Here is an 18,536-nt window from a genome sequence, read left to right as displayed (position 1 = left end):
AGGGGTGAAAATCCATTATGGAGAGAGGAGAGAAAATGCTGGATGAAATGCTCTACCTCAGGCTTAGCCATTATAAAAAGAAACCACATTTACAAAAGACCATCACCCACGCCTCCTGCCTGTTGCTGCTGGGGTAATGGTTTCAGTCCATCACGACCATCAGGCAGCATGAAACTACTGGTGACGCTGGCCCCTTATCTCATGCTTCATTATTCTGGAGTTCAGCTTTCAGCACCTACTCTGAGGGATCGTTTTAATGGGATCGTTAGGGAGTGTTTACTAGATTAAAACTGTGGCTGTCTTCTGCAAAGTAACTCTGCAAATGGCTTTATGGGTTTCCGAATTTATTTTGTCTCAATGACTCGGCTCAGTTTGCAAATCAAATCAAAGCTGATTTTTCTAACTGCCACTTGGGCACACCCAGCGGGAGTCTGCAGAGCCAGCTGTGTTCCCCTGACGGCTGGCACCAGAGATAGAAGTGCTGCTGCTTGCTGGAGGCCAGAGAGGTTCCAAAGGGAAGACAGCAGACAAGTAAGTCGGAAGCAGCAGTTTATTTTCTGCAAGGAGGAAGGGCAGACGGGACTTTTGTGGCCTCAAAGACTGAGTGGCAGAAATGATAAGGAGCCAATTTGGACTCATATATTGAGTCTCCCTCTAATGGAAGTGTCCAATAGTGGAGTGGTGAGGTCCCTGTCACAGCAGGTACTCAAGCAGAGCCTAGCTGGCCTTTTTGTTACTGGAGAAAAGTTCGGACTTTTAGGGAAAAAAAAGTTCTTATTTTCCAAGATAACGGACAAGAAAAGTTCAGACAAGTAGCTTATATTTGAAAAAAATGAAACCATGGAAGAATGACATGTTAGTCGTCTACCCATCTATCCATTGACTGACTGATTAATCAATTGATTCATTAATTCATTTATCTACTTGTTCATTCAATGTATTTTATTGAGCACCAATGTATGCTAGGATCTGGGGAGACGACAGTGTTCAAAACAGGCAAAATCTTTTCATTTACTTCACTTCGAGTCTAGCTGGGAGATAGACATTAAACATGCAGGCAAATACATATATATAATTGCAAGTTATGATGAATGCTATAAAAAAAATATAGGGTATAATGAAAGAGGGCCATATTGGGGATATATATTAGATTGGAGGTCAGGATGGTCTTTATGAGGAGACAGGGTTTAGGCCACAGTCTGAAAGATGTATATCTCTTAAGCAGATGCAGATGGTGGCCAGATAATTTCAGGCAGAGGGGTAAGATGAGCAAAGATCCTGAGGTCGGAAGGAGCTTGATGTGTTTTGAAGAACTGAAAGACCAGTGTGCTGGAGTGTAGTGAATGAGAGGATAGAGACTGGATGAAGCTGGAGGGTAGGAAGTGGCCAGATCATGTGAGCAAGTCTGGTGGAAGCAGGGCCTGTGGGTCAGAGAAAACAGTGAAGTGAATGAATGGCGTATGGAGGTAGGCAGGGGAAAGAATTAGACAGACCGGAGAATCTAGAGGGACTTGCATGGAACTGGACATCAGTTTCTGGTGAGCCTCTAGACAAGAAACCATTTTCCCCTTGGCCCGCTCCATCCTAGCCAGAGGGCATGAACTGAGTTACTCGGCTGCCTCCTTTAGCAGCTACAGCTCGGAGCATCTTCCACCAGGCGGGATGCTCATCTGTCATGGGGAGGTTGGTTTATCTTTCGCTTAAGCTTCAGCACCTTGAAAGTCTAAGTATCCCACCCCAAATTTTCACGTCATTCATTTTCCCAAAGGTCACTTTTGAGCATGTTCAGCTTCCATCTTCAACCTGGTTCCAGAATTGAGCCCATACTTCCTTTATCTTTCAAATGTAAACATTATTTAATGGGTTTCAGGATACCTCCCTCTTACTTGCCTTTTCTCATAGTTCCTGTTTTAACTACGAGAACAAAATCTACTTTTAAAATTGATTTATTTTTTGCTTCCTGACTTTCTACTGCCCTTTCTTCAAAGTACGAATAACAGTTTTCTGTTTTCAAAACAAAAATTAATGTTTGTTTACCCATTGTCTGTAGTTTTCTCTCTACAGCTCTGGGCAGATTCCCAGAGCTAGAGTATGCCAAGCAAAGGGCTTTAAAATTTTTCTTTTAGCTCTTGAATTTGAGGCAATCCCATCAGCTTTTTGCCATACCTCAATCGATGATAAAATACATCCTCTGTATAGCAACAGCCCTGAAGCACATGCTTTTAGTGACACTCCCAGATTCCCTTTACAGGTTGGTGTGCCATCCTCCAGCCACTGTGAGTGTTGAGGCTAAAGGTTTACACCTGAGACTTTCTCCATAGACTTGTGCAAAGCTCAAGGGTGCCATTTCCCCTGGAGCCATCTGAGTTATCCAGGGGAGGGAGAGGGGTAGGAGAATGGGGACACGCCAAGGACTGATTGTTTTGAAGAACTGAAAGACCGGTGGGGAAGAGTAGAAATCCTGGTCTCCTTGTTTCAAGGCAAAACAACTTTGGAGAAATTTACCCTTCACCCCGGATTGAGTTTAGGCTTGACTTTGCTTGAAAATAGATTCTTGCTCAGTGTTTTTCTCATTTCCTATTCCACTTCCCTCTTTCACGTACAGATTATTTCCTGGAGCCCTCCCTCCATACATCACCTGCACCAAATCCCTGCCTCAGGTGCTGCCGCTAAGGAATCTGTCTGAAAATAGCTCTCATTCCTCTTGATCTGCTCTTTGATAAACTCTACTTCCTCACTGTGGCCGAACTCATATTTTGATTCCTCTAAATCTCCAGTCAAAGCTAATAACAGCAGACCCCTGGCTGAGGAGCAAGTGAATGGAGAATATGAATCCAGGTCAGTGACCACAAGCCCCTACCAATGAAAAAGACTGCCCTCAAGGCTTTTGAGATGAACCTTTCCTGACCCTAGAGTTACCATTTCTACTAGCAAATACCAAACTCCCACCCCATGGCCCCTTAGTCCTGCCGTCCATTTGAGGTTCTGCCCCCTGGTGATATGTGAATCCCCTTACTAAAGCCCCCTCTAAACATAAGGCACTTGTTCCTTGGGTGGGGCTTGGGCCAGGGGTGTGGCTTCTCTCACAGTTTGAAGTCCCGAGTCAGGTGGCCTCTCTAATCCCACCCTTGCTCTGCGATTCCTAGAGTTAGCGGAGAAGGGACAGTGATGGGACAGGGAGGCACAAAGCCTCCCATGCTGCCCCAGTCCCAGATGATGGCCAGGAACATGCACACCATCACTGCCGGGGGCTTTGGCACTGTCGCCACTTCAGTCCCCATCGGGTACATTTCATTCCTCTCTGGAAGCTGTGATCACAATCATAACGTCACCATTAAATGATTCTGTTAAAATCATTCACGTCTGTTTTGACACTAGACCATGAGCCCCTTGAGGACAGGAACCATGCCTGCTGGTTCACCACAAAATCCCCAGTTCTTCTCAAGATGCTTGGCTTATACATGCTCAGTGAGTGAGCCGACTCTACGGAGGAAATACTAGTCATTGATAATAACAAAAAATTTTTTTTCAAAACACTTGGCAGTAAATAAAACACTTCTGTGTTTATTATATAATTTAATTCCCACAACGAACTGGGCAGTAGAGATCTTGGTGTCTGGAGCGGGCTTGCACCAGCTTGCTAGAGCTTGTTAATATTCTGGACTTTTTTGCCATCCAGTTGTTAAACCATTGGACACTGTGGGGATATATATGCCCCGGAGATCGATAAAGACTACAAATATGAGCTTTTCCTTACCAAGAGCAGGTTTATCAGCAATTCACTGGCAGTGTGTTCAAAATGATTCTATGACTGGATAGATGGGGGTTGCTTTAAATATGGTGCCTCTTGAGTTTCTAGAAGATCAAGTGAGACCCTCAAGGTCTCTGATCCTCGCTTCAGTGAGATGCTGACTCCAAATGCATTTACTCATTTCGGCAGAGGCCACTATGTGCCAAGATCTTCCTGCCATGGCAAAATGTGATCAGGAAATCAGTGGTTAAGACCAAGTAGCTCCTCATCAGAGCTCCTCTTGATGGGCAATGCTGGTACCTGCCACAGGAAGCCACGCTTGCGCTGGCCCCAGATCCATGAATTGGATCAGCACCTGACACCCCACCATCATGTGAGGTCTGAGAAGGTTCCTGCTGCCACAGACCCAGCATCTGGTGTGCGTGGATGGACCAGGGTTCTTTTTACAGAGCATGCAGCTCCTCTGCCCGAGGGCACCTCACTTAGCTTCTGAAGGGAATGAGAGCCAAATGTGGACCTAAGCCTACCTCCTGGCTTCCCTCTGGTAGGGCTGGTTCCTGCTTCTTGCCTACCCTTAAGTTATTGGGATCACACTGTGAATAGTGAACAGTCAAAGGCTACAATGGGAACCACAAGTATACCGCCCCTAACTGCATAGATCCTATTATGAGTTGAACTGGGCCTCCTCCCCACAATTCATACACTGAAGTCCTATCCCCCAGCACCTCAAAGTGTGACTTTATATAGTAATAGGTCCTTGAAGATATAATCAGTTAAGATGAGCTCATACTGGAGTAGGTGGGCCTCTTAATCCAATATGACCAGTGTCCTTATAAAAAGGAAGAATTTGCTCACAGAGATGCACACTGGGAGAACGCCATGTGAAGATGAAGGAAGAGATCAGGGTGATACTTCTACAAACCAAGGAGCACCAGAGGTTGCCAGCAAACCACCAGAAGCTAAGGGAGAGGCATGGAACACGTTCTGCCTTCACAGCCCTCAAAAGGAACCAACCTGCTTGATCTCAGACTTCTAGCCTCCAGACCTGTGAGACAGTAAGTTTTGTTGTTTAAGTCACTCAGTCTGTGGTACTTTAGTACAACAGCCACAGGAATCTAATAGAGGTCTCTTGCTTTGCAAATCAGACAGAGTAGGTTAGAGCCTGGGTGACTAACAGTGATGTAGACAGATGAGGGTTTAGCGCCCCACCCTGGAGCCAGGTTTGGTATCTAACAGAAGATGTGCTTGGCTTGGGGTCAGGTCAGAAGGATCCTAAATGAGTGCTTAGGCTGTTCCATTCTGGGTGGCAGCCCTCACTGAGTGGCAGTCCCAGTTCTGCGGGACTCATACAGCTGACTGCAGACATTGTCTGGAGTCATGAGGGACAGGGGCAGGCCATCAGCAAGTTGCTCTATCACCAGAGAGAGCACTGGCCTTAAGCCTGCATATGTGGTCACATTCCAGGGGCTGGACATCCGCCGGCAGACATGTGAGGAATGTGCCGCAATGACAGAGAAGTGGACCAGCTTGAAGGGAGACAGATGGCCCAGGGAATCTGCCACTGGGAATTTATATACACCTGATGCCTGCGGGATTCCCAGTATTGTATTTTCCTCTATTAAGAGAAGTCGTATTTTCAGCAAACCCACAAAAATGGAAAATTGATTCAGTAAAAGGATGGGTCAAGTATTGATCCCTGGCCTTAGGTCCTTGATACGAAGTCCTCATGGACAGTGCATGGATTTGGATGAGGTTTGCCTTTAATTGACCCTGGATGCTCCAAGGGTAATGCCAGGCACGGAACAGACAATAACCTACACAGGTTTCCTTCCCACTGTCTTTACTCTGCAGTCACCGACCTCTTATATGATGCAGTGCTGAGTGGGGATGACTGCCTGAACTATGGTAGACTGGCAATCTGCATAGCCATCTCTCCGCCCCGTTCCCAAAGTGCTTCTAGAGCCCCGTTTCTCTGGGCTGAAGTGATGGCCCTCAAAGAGCTGGAAAACGAGGGTGTGGCTGCTTGGAACCCACCTCTGACTCCTGACTCCTCCGAGCGCTGCCAGGGCTTGGACAGCTGGGCACATATTCATTCATGCATTCCTACACCCACATCTGACAGGTGCACACACTCCACTAAAGGTCAAACGAGAGGAGAAATCCTTATGCTAAGAAGGGGCAGAGAGCTCTTCTGCTCTAGTTCTTTAAGACCACTGCACTCTGCAGATCAGCAGTGTAACTCTGGGGAAGCAAGGCATGGTGAGATTCTATGTCTGTGAGCGCAGTGGGTCCTGAACATCCCAGGAGAGTACCGTCTTAGGTGTTCTCTCTCAGAGTCCCTGTGTGTACCTACTGCCTGCCCAGTCACATGTTCCCGGTTCTCAGTTCAGAAAATATAGTCCAACAAACTACTTTTTTGGGAGGGCTTATGTCTCTGAGGGTGCCCTTAGAATCCCAGACACCCATGGAGGCTAGAGAATCCACATAAGCCCCTCCCTTGTCTAGGGGTCAAACCTAGAGGGGACTATGGAGCACCATCACGGTAAAGGTTTCTCTATAGTTTCCTTCCCTCTCCCAGCTGCCTGTGTGAGTGGGATGCCACAGACACCCAGCTATCCTACTTGCTGTCTACAGCTCTAGTGCTGTCCAGTGGATGCTGTTGTTCCTTCTAGATTACCTGTTTTCTTCAATGGAAGTCTGCCAAGGCCAGCCTGTGATTTGTGTCACTTTTATTTGTAGGCCATCAATTTTCCTGACCCCACAAAAAGTATTTTATCTCTTTCTGTCTAGCAGCCTGAGTTTCTGAGAAGGAACAAGTTAGGGACATGCCAAATTCTCATGACTTATGTGAAATCGGGGTGAGTTTTTATCACAGTGAGACCTTAGTGCTTCTGTCTTCTCTGTCCTCCTGAATCTTCCCTGTTCTGCTTACATATTAGAAACTCTGATTTTCTTCAAAGTTATAAAAATTGTGCATGATAGGTCTTGGTGCATGTTCTATCAAATAACTATAAGTATTCTTCTCTCTCTCTCCTCTCTCTCTCTCTTCTCCCCCCTCACAATCTGAGTGCATTTTCCTCCGTATGTGTGTGCCAGTGTATACATATTCACATATGTATATGCATAACTGGGTCATTGTTTTTGTCTGTACTTTATATCTATGACTATATTTATATTTATGTTTATAATTGTCATCTCTGTGGAAGCAACCTATAAAATTATATATGCTGTCAATAAATGCAGGGAACAGAATAGAATTGCTCAATTTTCGTGTGTTTATATGAGAAGGATAGCTGTTAAAAATATCAATTCTATAATAAAAAGATAAACCTGATTTCTAACCATTCGACCTTATAATAGGTTAAATGATAACAAACCGTTCATTGATTTTTTTTAAAAGAGTAATAAACAGAAACATATAACAATTGAAAGAGCCAGGCAATTCGATTATAATTAGGAAAGCAAAAGTGATGAGCCCGAACAATGTTGCCTTAGTTTTTCAGATAAGTGTTGAAAATGCCAACTACAAAGTAAAGCAGTGTTTCTTTTCTTGTTGTTAAAGGCACCAACATCAATCACCTCATTTTTGAAAGCCATGCACCAATTGAATAAAGTACAAAACTCAGAACGTAGGTTTAACAGATGTGCTTAAAAAATACCAATATAAGCATAGACCTAGATACAATGAAAATATATAACAGAAGAATATTTGAATAAATTTATATTTACAACTGATTAATGTACCAATCCATCCATCCATCATTCGTCCGTCCATCCGTCCATCTGTCTGTCCATCTACCCACCCGCCCATCCATTGATTCAACCAATATGTTTTGAGCTCTTATTATGCTTTAGGCCTGGTGTTATTAATACATATGTGGTTGGGTATATAGTAACACCTAGATGCAAATGACTCCAATGAAAATAATTTTTTCTTGTTGATTTTAGTCAGCGTTGCCTATGTCTCCCTGTGTGGCTAAAGAATGGCTGAAAACAGACAAGAACATGCCAACATACCTTTTGTAGCCAGACGAACACAGTTGATTTTGGTCTCCTGTGAACGACAAAAGCGAAGCTCCAGTTAATTAATTATGGGTTTGGTTTGTTATATAAAGAAAAAATATACATATATATCTGCATATATAGGTATGCATATGTATTTTTAATTATAATTTTAAATTTGTCCTTTCCATTTCCTCTCCCGTTAGAATCACCTTTTAATTCTATTTCTTCATATCTTTTTGAGGCTAGGTACATACATTGTTCCTTCCACTTCCTGGCTCCCACCACCTCATAAGCTTTTCCCCCAGACAGAACTACTTCATGAACATATCACGTACTGCTCAGCACAGAACCACTTTAACAGTAACATTAAGTGGTCACATTTTGGCATGTAATGTACTTCATTCAGTTGTATGGATTCTTGAGAGAACCCATGGGCTAGTGGATGGTACCTAAGACATCCTTAGGACACTCTCTTACAGGTAAATAATACATCTGTTTGCACAGACTGAAACACACACTTGGCAATAGCCCAGTCAATATAAATGTGTAAGAATCAAACTGTAAAGTTCATGTTCAAAAAGTCACTTTGGCCCTGAGATCTCTGGTGGACCTCACGGTATCCATGGATAACATCATGTGTGTGTTTGTGTGGCACTAGAATCTTTGCTGAGTGAACTGTTTAGTTATTGCTGGCTGTTACCCAAGTGGACAGGATCTATACATTTGTGATGGTGTTAGGCATGCAGCTGAGTTGTTTAGGAAGAGAATCAGCTTACTCTATTTTATTGGGATCATCTCCTAGGAGGCCCTGGAACAAGTTGAAAATTCCAGTTGACTAAGTTATGCCCCCAGCAGGGGTCTGAATGTTGTGTAACAACGAAAATAAAAGGCAAAGATTGCAATGTGTATGAGTTTCAAGAATCCACTGCTTGTCTTGCTAATGCTCACTCATAAGAAACTGCTGTATCTTGAAGGCATTTATGTTAGGATAAAAAGTTATGCAAAAGTAATAAAACCCATGGACTTCAGTGGCTAGGAACAGCAAAGGTTTATTTTCCATTCAAACTACATGTCTAGCATAGGTGCATGGCTGGGTCTGGGGGATGTAATGTAGTGCCTGGGGGACACTCTCATCATAAGATAGGCTGGCACCCCTACTTTAACACAAGGCTTCAGTATTTAATGAGGCAGGAAAAAAGAATGCTTAAGAATCTTAACTTATATGCTCTGCATCAGAAGTAACACTTTTGCTTTGACTCAGGTTTCATGGGCTAGAACCAGTCATATGGCGATGCCTAACATCAGTGAGGTAAGGAAATGGAGCCCTCCATGCACTCAGAAGTAGAGAAGAAATGGTAATGGCTACAGCACGGTCTGTTTTATTTATGTACACCTCTGAATGCTAGAAATCATCACGTCTAGTGTGACGTAGAACCCAAACGTGACTTCCCAATGGTCTTGATTCTGTTCCTCAGACCACAGAAAGTCTGCCCTTGGCCATGTAGGAAAGATGTCTGGATATTGGAAGATGGTTTTCTGGTTCATCGACATTCTTATTTATCATCAAGTCTTCGTGCGATGAGTTCAAGGTTTTTGAACCATCCTAGCTACTCATCCTAAGACATCCTCCAGTTTGTCCCTCTTTATAAGAAGGGACTAGAACATGAAGCAGCAGTCTACATTGGTCTTGTCAATATATGATTACTTAGATCATCACTGCTTTCTGTTTTCCTTACTTATCTTGGGCTTCTATTAACATAGCCAACATCCCGGTTTTTCATTGATCATAATGAATGTGCCATCAACTTTTCCTCCATCAAAAAAACAAAAAAAAATCTGCCTGCTTCTACAGATATAAATGTCATTGTATTTCTGGAGCCCAAGTACAGAGTCGTATAGACCACTACTAAATTCTATCTTCTTTCACTCATCTGATTACTACAGCCTATCATCATATTCTCTACCATCTGCAAGGTTTCAGACATAATTTTTCTCAAACTTCTTCCAGGTAATTAATATAAGTAGTAATTTGGAAAATGCCAATGGCAGAGCTTTGTGCCATGTACCAGAATCCTTCTTACAGGCTGGCATTCATCTGTTCATCAGAATCTTGGTTGGTTTTTTAACTGGTTACTCACCTCCTGAATTGCTTAAGCACTCACATGCCACTGCTGTATTTTCCCACCAAAAGAGCTTGAGAGTAGGGTAAAATTCATTTCAGATACTGATACTCTGTCTAGTAGTATCTATCAGCCCTCTTTAGCACAGAAGTTTGGGTTGAAATGACTTATTCTTTGGAACAAGTGTTTTCTCTTCTATTTTTTATTTTGAAAGTATTCCTTTTTAAAATAACTAATTGTTTTATTTAATAAAATGGAAAATGTAGAAATGTTAAAAGAATATGACACATTATGGTTCAAATATATGGAGTATTCATTGAGGTATTCACATAGCTGAAATATAGCTTTCAAGGAAAAGAGTTTTTTAAAAAGAATTAATTCGGAAGATGGAAAGAAGGAAAAATGACTGAGAAAAACTATAAAAATAAAGCAGAACTCTCTAGATGTGATGCCAAAAAAGCCTAAGTCACAAATGAGTTAAACTTTAAAAATGATGATAAAAGTGAGCAAATTCACGTTTTAATGTCTGAAGAAACGGCAAAGTTCTTCAAAACCTGTTGGCTTTCATTTTTGTTCTCTGGTTTAAAGGGTTAGTGAACTGAAGCCTGAGATGGTTTAAGAAAGCATGACCCCCAGAGAACTGAAGAAGATCTGCAAATAGTCCTCAACGATCATCACGGAGAAGCTGTATAGACAAGGAAAGGTGCCGAGAGACCAAAGAGGGTTGGAAGGACCTCCACTTTATATTAATGCAAAGAAAAAAGATTTTTGCAAATGCTATATTAAGAAACTTGCCAATTATGCACATGATTGTTGAATAGAACAGTGGGCAAGTGTTTGATAAGGCCAGTACTGCTGGGGGTAATTTATTAATCTATATCTAGACTTTGAAAGAGCCAATCTAATCTCTTTATATCTGAGAATCTATTCTCAGGAAATAATCTTAAATGAAGAAAAATTATATTCAAAGTCATTGGTTCTGGTGTTCTTTATAAATGTGACAATGAAGAGCAACATATATGTCTAACTCTACAGGCATATAAAAGAAGTTGTGGTCTATCCACACAATAGAATATTATAAAGCAGTTAACGAAAATGATTATGAGGGCCACGAATTACATGGAGTAGTAAGCATAGGAAAATAAATGAATGAAGTGCAATTTTTATTACAACTAACATGCAAATCTAAGCATTTAAAAAATAAGTCCTGAAGGAAATATGCTAAATCCTAAAATTTGTTTCATAATTAATTTGAAATATAACATATATGTAGGCAAGTTTAATCATCTTAAATATGGGTTGCTGAACTTTTCTTAAAGGAAATACACGCCTATGACCAGCACTCTGATCAAAATACTCGACATTACTAGAACCTCAGAAGTCTCCTTCATCCTCCCTCTGAGTCACTAATCTGGCTTCTGTGGGAATGTTCTCTTTAAAATGTATCGCATCAAAGGGAATCCTGGGTAGCTGCGAAGGTTTATTCTACCACCTTCTCTTTCTCATTGTGTCATTTGTGAGGACTTTCTAATTCTCCTTGGAATCATCTTCCCTTCCACAACTGATGCATGAAATTGAGCCATTTCCTAATACCACCTCCCATACCCCACATCTATTAAAATTTGTTTTCTATAACCTACAGTGCATATCTGATTATGCTCAACTCTCCCTGGCTCTCACAAATGTGACACTGACATGTACGCTTTCTCCCAAGTTTCTGACACCTTTAATTCCATAACCAATTTGTCTTTGTTGGTTAGAAATAGGTACAGAATAACAAAGTCCTGAGTCACTCTCTTGACCTTCTGGGTGACAGAACTGTTAGCAAACACATCAGGAACATGCTGGAAATTCTATCATATGGGAAGTCTGGCCAGTAAGCATATGCCCAAAGTCCCCAATCAGCTCAATAAACAGGAAATGAGTACTTTCCTTGTGCTTAGATTGTATAAGGCTTTGGGAAAAGAAGAAACATTTTATATTTTCTGTTCTATCTCTACAGTACAATTTCATTTCTCCATCATTTTGACCTCATCCATGTCCCACTTCCCACTCCAGATTTTCAAATCTGCATACAGCTGTATATCGCTTTGGAGTAGAATATAATGTGCTCACTGTTTTGCTTCTGTTGAGACCTGCTTTTACTCAAGGCTTTGCCAGTGCTGGGGCAATACTGAGCAAGTCACTCCCCCTATCTGTGGCTCAATTTCCCCATCAATCAAATGACAGAAAAAGGAGTAGAGAAGGCCACTTTGGTAGAGTATGTAGGGTATTCTAAGGTTGCTTCAAGTTCTCAAATATTGAATCTAGTTTCAGCTACTGGCAGAACTCCTGCTTTTTCAGTATTTTTTTCCTCATGGAGCACACAAACATTATTTTTCTAACATCTGTAGTTAACTCAGGAAAGAAAGAAAAATAAAGGCACATCGAAAATGAAGATTAAATTACAGGATGCCCCAAAAAAATTTTTAATAAGGAGTACTGAAGAAAAAGAAAAGAAGCAAGAGAATGAATAAGAGATAAAAGGAAAAGTAATGAGGGCAGGTGAAAAAGTGACCTACAAGAAAGACAAAGAAGATTCAATATATGTATACTTGATATCTCTGAGGGATAGATGAAACAACTGGATAGGGAAAGATTCATAGCAATACCCAAGGAAAATTTCTAGAATCACAAGACAATCTGAGCCTACATATTTAAAGAACCTGAAGACCTGAAAGATCAATTCTAAGATTTTAGTAAAACTATTTAATTAATAAAAAAAGGACTCCAGGCAAAAACATTAAATAATTCACATGGGCAAGAGAATTAGGTTGTCATGAGATGTCTTCAAATCAACATACAAGGCCAGGAAATGTGAATTAGCCTTTTCAAAAAACTTAAAGAAAGAAATTATGAACCCAGGATTTTATAACTAGACAAGTATCTTTCAAGTAGCCTTAAAAAAAAAAAAGCTACGGGAAAATAACTATCAACATTCAATAATTCAGATAATACTGTACTCGTGAGTCTTTCCTGAAGACAAGTTAGATAAGCTTCAACAAAGAAATAACTGAGAAAATTTTAGCGAAAGGACTGACAGTAAGCATTTAATGTATTTAATTTGAAATCTAAGGCTAAAATAAGGTAGGAACACTCTTGAAAGAGAATATATAAATGTTATATTTTCTGATATTGTAGAAATAATGCAAATAAAAATGATAAAGAGAAGAAATGGGGAAACAGGAGAGTAAAATAAGTCCATTGATTGTTGCATAACAATAGGTGAAAAATCAATGAATACTATCAAAAACTGACAAACCAGTGATGTCTGCAAGATGGCAGAATTTTCAGCACACATCTTCCCAAAGAAATATAATATTGACAACCACCCATGGATGCAAGTACTTTTGTGGGAGCTCAGAAGTCCAATAGAGAAGTTCCCGTTGGAGCAAAAGGTCTGAGAATAGATACACTGAAGAAGGTAAGAAGAATAGTTTTAATTTACTCATGTCATATGGCACAGCTCAGTGCCAAGAGAGACCTTCTCAACTCAAGATTTCTTTCAAGGGGAGAAGTGAGAGTAGGGTGAGTGCTTGGCTACTCCAGCTATGCAAGACATTGCCCAAGAGGTCCATTTGTTCTTGTCTCAATCAGAACACTGTGGGGGGATCAACATGGCCAATAACCTGGGGGCAGCTAGGAGCATGAAAAGAAAATGTGGTATATATACACACAACGGACTATTACTGAGCCTTAAAAAAGAAAGATATTCTGCCATCTGCAATAAAGGGCTGAACTTACAGGACACTATGTTAAATGAAGTAAGTCAGACACAGACAAATACTACATGATTCTACCTACAGGTGGAATCTAAAAAAAGTCAAACTCATAAAAGCAGAGAGTAGAATGGTAATTGTCAAAAGCTGGAAGATAGAGGAAATGGGGAGACGTTGGTCCAACAGTTATGCAGGATGAGTAAATTCTAGAGATTTGTATAACACTGTATTTTATACTTAAAAGTTGCTAAAAGATTAGATCTTAAGTGTTCTCACCACAAACAATGATAATAACTGTGAGGTGACAGATATGTTAATTAGTGGGATCACAGTAATCATTTCACAATGTATAAGTATATCAAAACATCACATCATACAGCTAAATATATATAAATTTTATTTGTTAATTATACCTCAGTAATTCTGGGAAAAATTTTGATAAACCAGATAGGAAAAGGTTAAATAAGAAAAGAGAATTAAAAGTATTAAAAAGTATGAGAACAAATATAACTACTACAACAAAAATGTAAACTTTTAAAATATCAAATGAAATTTTAAAATAAAAGAAAGAAAACACTTTAGCAAGTGTTACAAAATTAATAAATTAAATTATGATATAAAGAATTCATGACAGAATTGAGACCAAATATATCAGTTATACCAACAAATGTTATTGGGTTTAACTCATATAATTAAATGAAAAAGATTTCAAACTGTCTCATGAAGCAAGACCTAACTTTCTGCTATATATAAAGGTCACGCCTAAAACAGAGTGATTTAGAGAGACATCAATAAAAGAAAAGGAGAAATTGTAAATGTAAAAAAAAAAAAAAAAAAAGCAGTAGTAGTGATCTTGATATCAGACAGAATAAAATGCAACTTAAAGAGCATTAAACATAACAAAGGACACTTTTAAATGCTCAAACCCACAATTCGCAAGAAATATAACAGCTTTGAATATCTATGAACCCAAAGTCCCAATAATTACCTTTATGAAGTAGAAACTATAGGACATGCAAGAATAATAGAAAGCTACTGTCAGTATAAGACAAATCAAGTGGCAAAAAAATAGGCAAGGATATATAAGTGCTGAAATAATTGTGCAGATCTTGATATGTATCAAACCTTACTGACAATAGAGAAAAACCTTCTTATGAGTTTATAAAACATTCACGAAAGTTGACCATATATCAGCTAATTAAGAAAACAACACTATGTCCCATAAAGTAGAAATGTTATAAGCAACATTCTATGATTACGATGTAATAAAAAGAAAAATTTTTAAGAATATTAAAAACCAAACAGGTCCTCTCACCTGGAAATTTACAAGATATATATATTTTTACCAACTCCTGGTGAAAAAAGTTTTAAATAAAAATTTAAATATCGTTAAACAAAATATAATAAGAACTACATACCAGGATCTATAAAAAAACATGTAAAGCAGTGACTAGATGAAAGTAATCGGTAAAATAAAATAATGAAAAAAAATTAAATTTCCAGTACAAAAATCTAGAAAAACAAAAATAAGTGATCTAAAAAACATGCACAAAAGGGAATAATAAAGACAAAAGCAGAAACTATCGTAGTAGAGAAGATAAAAATAATAGAAAAAAAGAAAGGAAGCACAAATATTCAAAATAAGAAATGACGAGGAAATAGTGATTGAAAAAGAAGAAATTGAAAAAGTGAGACTAGTCTTCAGATCTCTGAAAATAGTTTTGAAATGCTAAATGGAATTAATAATTTTCTAGGAAAATATAGTTTATAAAAATGGATTCTATCAGGAATATAAACTTAAACAGATCTAATTTCACTAAGAAATACAAGATGATATTAAGAAGCTGCCTCATTAAAAAAACACCATGCCTAGACGTCTTCACAGGGAATTTCTATCAGATCTTTAAAGACAAGATAGTACTAACATAAATTGTCCTACAGCATGGAAATTAAAAAAAAAAAAACTTTCTCATTTTTTAATGAATCTGGCATAACATTGACACCTAATCTTGGTAAAGACAATACCACAAAAAGTGGGTGGAGTAGGTGAAATTATAGACCAATTTTACTTTCGAATGTGTAAAAGTGTCAGATAATGATATGTGAACAGAATTCGATGCTACAGTAAGAAAAACAAAATGCCATAATAAAATAGAATTCCAATTCTAGAAATGGAAGGTTGGTTCGATGTTAAGAAATCCATTTATATAATACACCATGTTAACAGATCCAAGGAGGACATTCTATTGCCTCTATTAAGGCAGAAAAAGCATTTGACACAATTTAACACCCATTCCTGATTTTAAACAAAACTCAAGAAAATAGGAATTGATGAATACTTTCATAATATGATAAAAATTTATCTTAGTCCTAAAACCAGCATCTTACTTAATAGAGACCCAGTAGAGGCACCAACAGTAAGATCAAGACTAGGATATTCTCTATCTCTACCACCCCTTTACATTGTACTCCAAGTATTATACAGTGCAACTGGATAAAAGAAATCAATTAGAGGCATACAAAATGGAAAATAAACTTTACACCACCTCTGGTTGCAGATTATTTAACAGTACATCTGAAAAATCCTTGGAGAATCAATGATACAAGGTAGCAGGATATAAAATTTACATACAAAGTGAATAGTAGCCATATATAAAACCAATAATCAGATAGTCAGAGGACACCAAATCCCATTTACAACAGTAACAAAGATTAAATACTTGGTAATAAACTTAGTGAGAAGTGTAAAACCTATATGAAGAAAATTTTACAACACCCTGAAAGACACAAAAGTAGACTTGAACAAATAGAAAGCCATCCTTTGTTCTCAGCTAAGATAATTCAACATCTTAAAGGTGTCAGGTCAGTTTACCCTAATTAATGTATAAATTTAATGAGATCCCAGTAAAATTAGTAATAGGCTTTTTATAGAGCTGGATAAGTTGACACTAAAGCTTATATGGAAAGTACACATGCAAAAAGAACTAGGAAATCACTGAAAGAGAAAATCTAAGTTGGAGAATTTGGCTTATCAGATATTAAAGCACAGAGCCTCTACAATTGTAACAGCGTGGTACTAGTGCATAAAAAGGCAAACAGTCTTATGGAATAGAACGCAAAATCCAGAAAAAGAACCAAGAACAAGTGACAATTTAAAATATGAGAAATGCCACTTTGAGGGGACAAAGATGATCTTTAAAAAAATGTTACTAGGACAACGAAATAGATATTGGGGTAAAAGGATATTATTAGATACATACTTTACACCATATATGAAAACAAACCAAACAGCAGACATTTAAACATAACAAAAAATTTAACTATACAAGTTCTAGATAACTTCCTTTAGAACCTTGGTGTAAGAAAAGGCTTTTTACTGTGACTCAAATCTGAATGCAATAAAAATAGATTGAAGTATTCAACAACATTTTTTTTTTTTTTGTTTTGGCAAAACCCTTTTAGGCAAGTTTTAAAAAAAAATTGCAATATATATCACAGATAAAGAGTTAATATCCTTGATATATAAAGAGCTTTTAAAAATTTAGGGGGGAAAAAAGGTAAAAATCTTGATAGAAAATTGGGCAAAAGACATGCATGTAGTTTAAATGCTATATAAAAAGTTTCCTAAATATATGAAAAGCTGTTGGCTTCACTTTTAATAAGAGAAAGGGAATTTAAACTATATCTGGATAAAATTTCTTATGCTTAACTTTTCCAAAAATTAAAGTTAGACCACACACTGTAGGTGAGGCTGTAGAGAAACGAATAATCTGAAACATTGCTGGAGGAAATGCAAATTGATTCAGCCCTTTAGGAAGGGAATTTAGAAATACCTTGGAAAGTATATATTCACCTTTGAGCCAACCATCCCTCTTACAGGAATGTACTCTGACACACCTCTAACAAATACATATGTGCCCATTCCTTTATTGTGGAAATATTTGTGATTGAAAAATATTGAAAATGTATTTAGTGATTTTTATGGAAATGAAAAATAAAATGTAATTATGAAGTTCCAAAATATAAAAATTTAGATATGTTTTCATAAAAATATAAGTGAAAGTAAATGCAAAAACAAAAAATTCCAAAATTCGAAAAACTCAATAAAGTTGCTTTCCAAAATAAAATAAATTAAGGTATATCTATGTAGCAGAATACTATGAAGCTGTAAAAAAGAATGAGGAAGACCTCTATGAACTAATAAAAAGTGATTTCAGGTATCTATAGTATGTCCCCTTTTCTATAAAAAGAATGGGAAATAAAATATACACGAATCTCTTCATTTTGAAAAAAAAATACAAGAAACCAATGACAGTGTTTATTCACAGGGGATAGTAGAAATGGGGTCAAATAAATGGAATATACTTTTTTGTATGCATTGTTTTGTATAGCTTAGGCTTTTGGAATCATGTTATAATGCTTTATATATTGGAAAAAAATTCAATAAGCATGGGGGAAGTGAATCTAAAGTTAGAAACAAAGAGAAACAAATAAATCTATTGTGTTTCCAATAGGTATTTAACTATACTTTAGGGAAAGAAAAAGAATTAAATCATGTAACTTTTGAACACAATGTTTTATACAGCTTAAGGGACTAAAAATAGAAAAAACTATAAGCATATGTTAACACTAGTTAATGGATTTGTTTAACAAAGTGGTATAGGTTAATAATTCTGAAAATACTTTCTGGGTATTCTAGGGTTGAACAAATAAGTAAATGTGAATAATAAGTCAAGTTTTCCACTGTCAGAGAAGCAAGTTAAAATATGGGTTGGGGGAGGGTGAAGACTGGGATGCTGGATTGCAGTTGGGGGTATCATTATGGACTCTTGGTTTTTAATATAAATAAATAGGTAAATGAAGATATACACATATGTGTATATATTGTGTTTTTGTCCTCTG

The 18,536-nt window shown here is 38.1% G+C and overlaps 1 protein-coding gene across 1 annotated transcript in view; it reads right to left on the bottom strand.

Annotated features, from left to right (window-relative positions):
- Positions 1-18,536, bottom strand: part of LOC105306715 (receptor-type tyrosine-protein phosphatase T-like) — a gene marked incomplete at its 3' end in the record, with an annotated part of 597,375 nt that overhangs the window by 35,822 nt on the left and 543,017 nt on the right. The window contains exon 14 of the mRNA XM_011381898.1: positions 7,769-7,805. Coding sequence (XP_011380200.1) covers positions 7,769-7,805 — 37 coding nt within the window. The remainder of the gene's footprint in view (positions 1-7,768; positions 7,806-18,536) is intronic.

Source organism: Pteropus vampyrus, unplaced genomic scaffold, assembly GCF_000151845.1.
Source record: "Pteropus vampyrus isolate Shadow unplaced genomic scaffold, Pvam_2.0 Scaffold455, whole genome shotgun sequence".
Classification (NCBI taxonomy): domain Eukaryota; kingdom Metazoa; phylum Chordata; class Mammalia; order Chiroptera; family Pteropodidae; genus Pteropus; species Pteropus vampyrus.
Note: the sequence above shows the minus strand (reverse complement) of the source record. Positions and strands in the feature narration are given on the sequence as shown.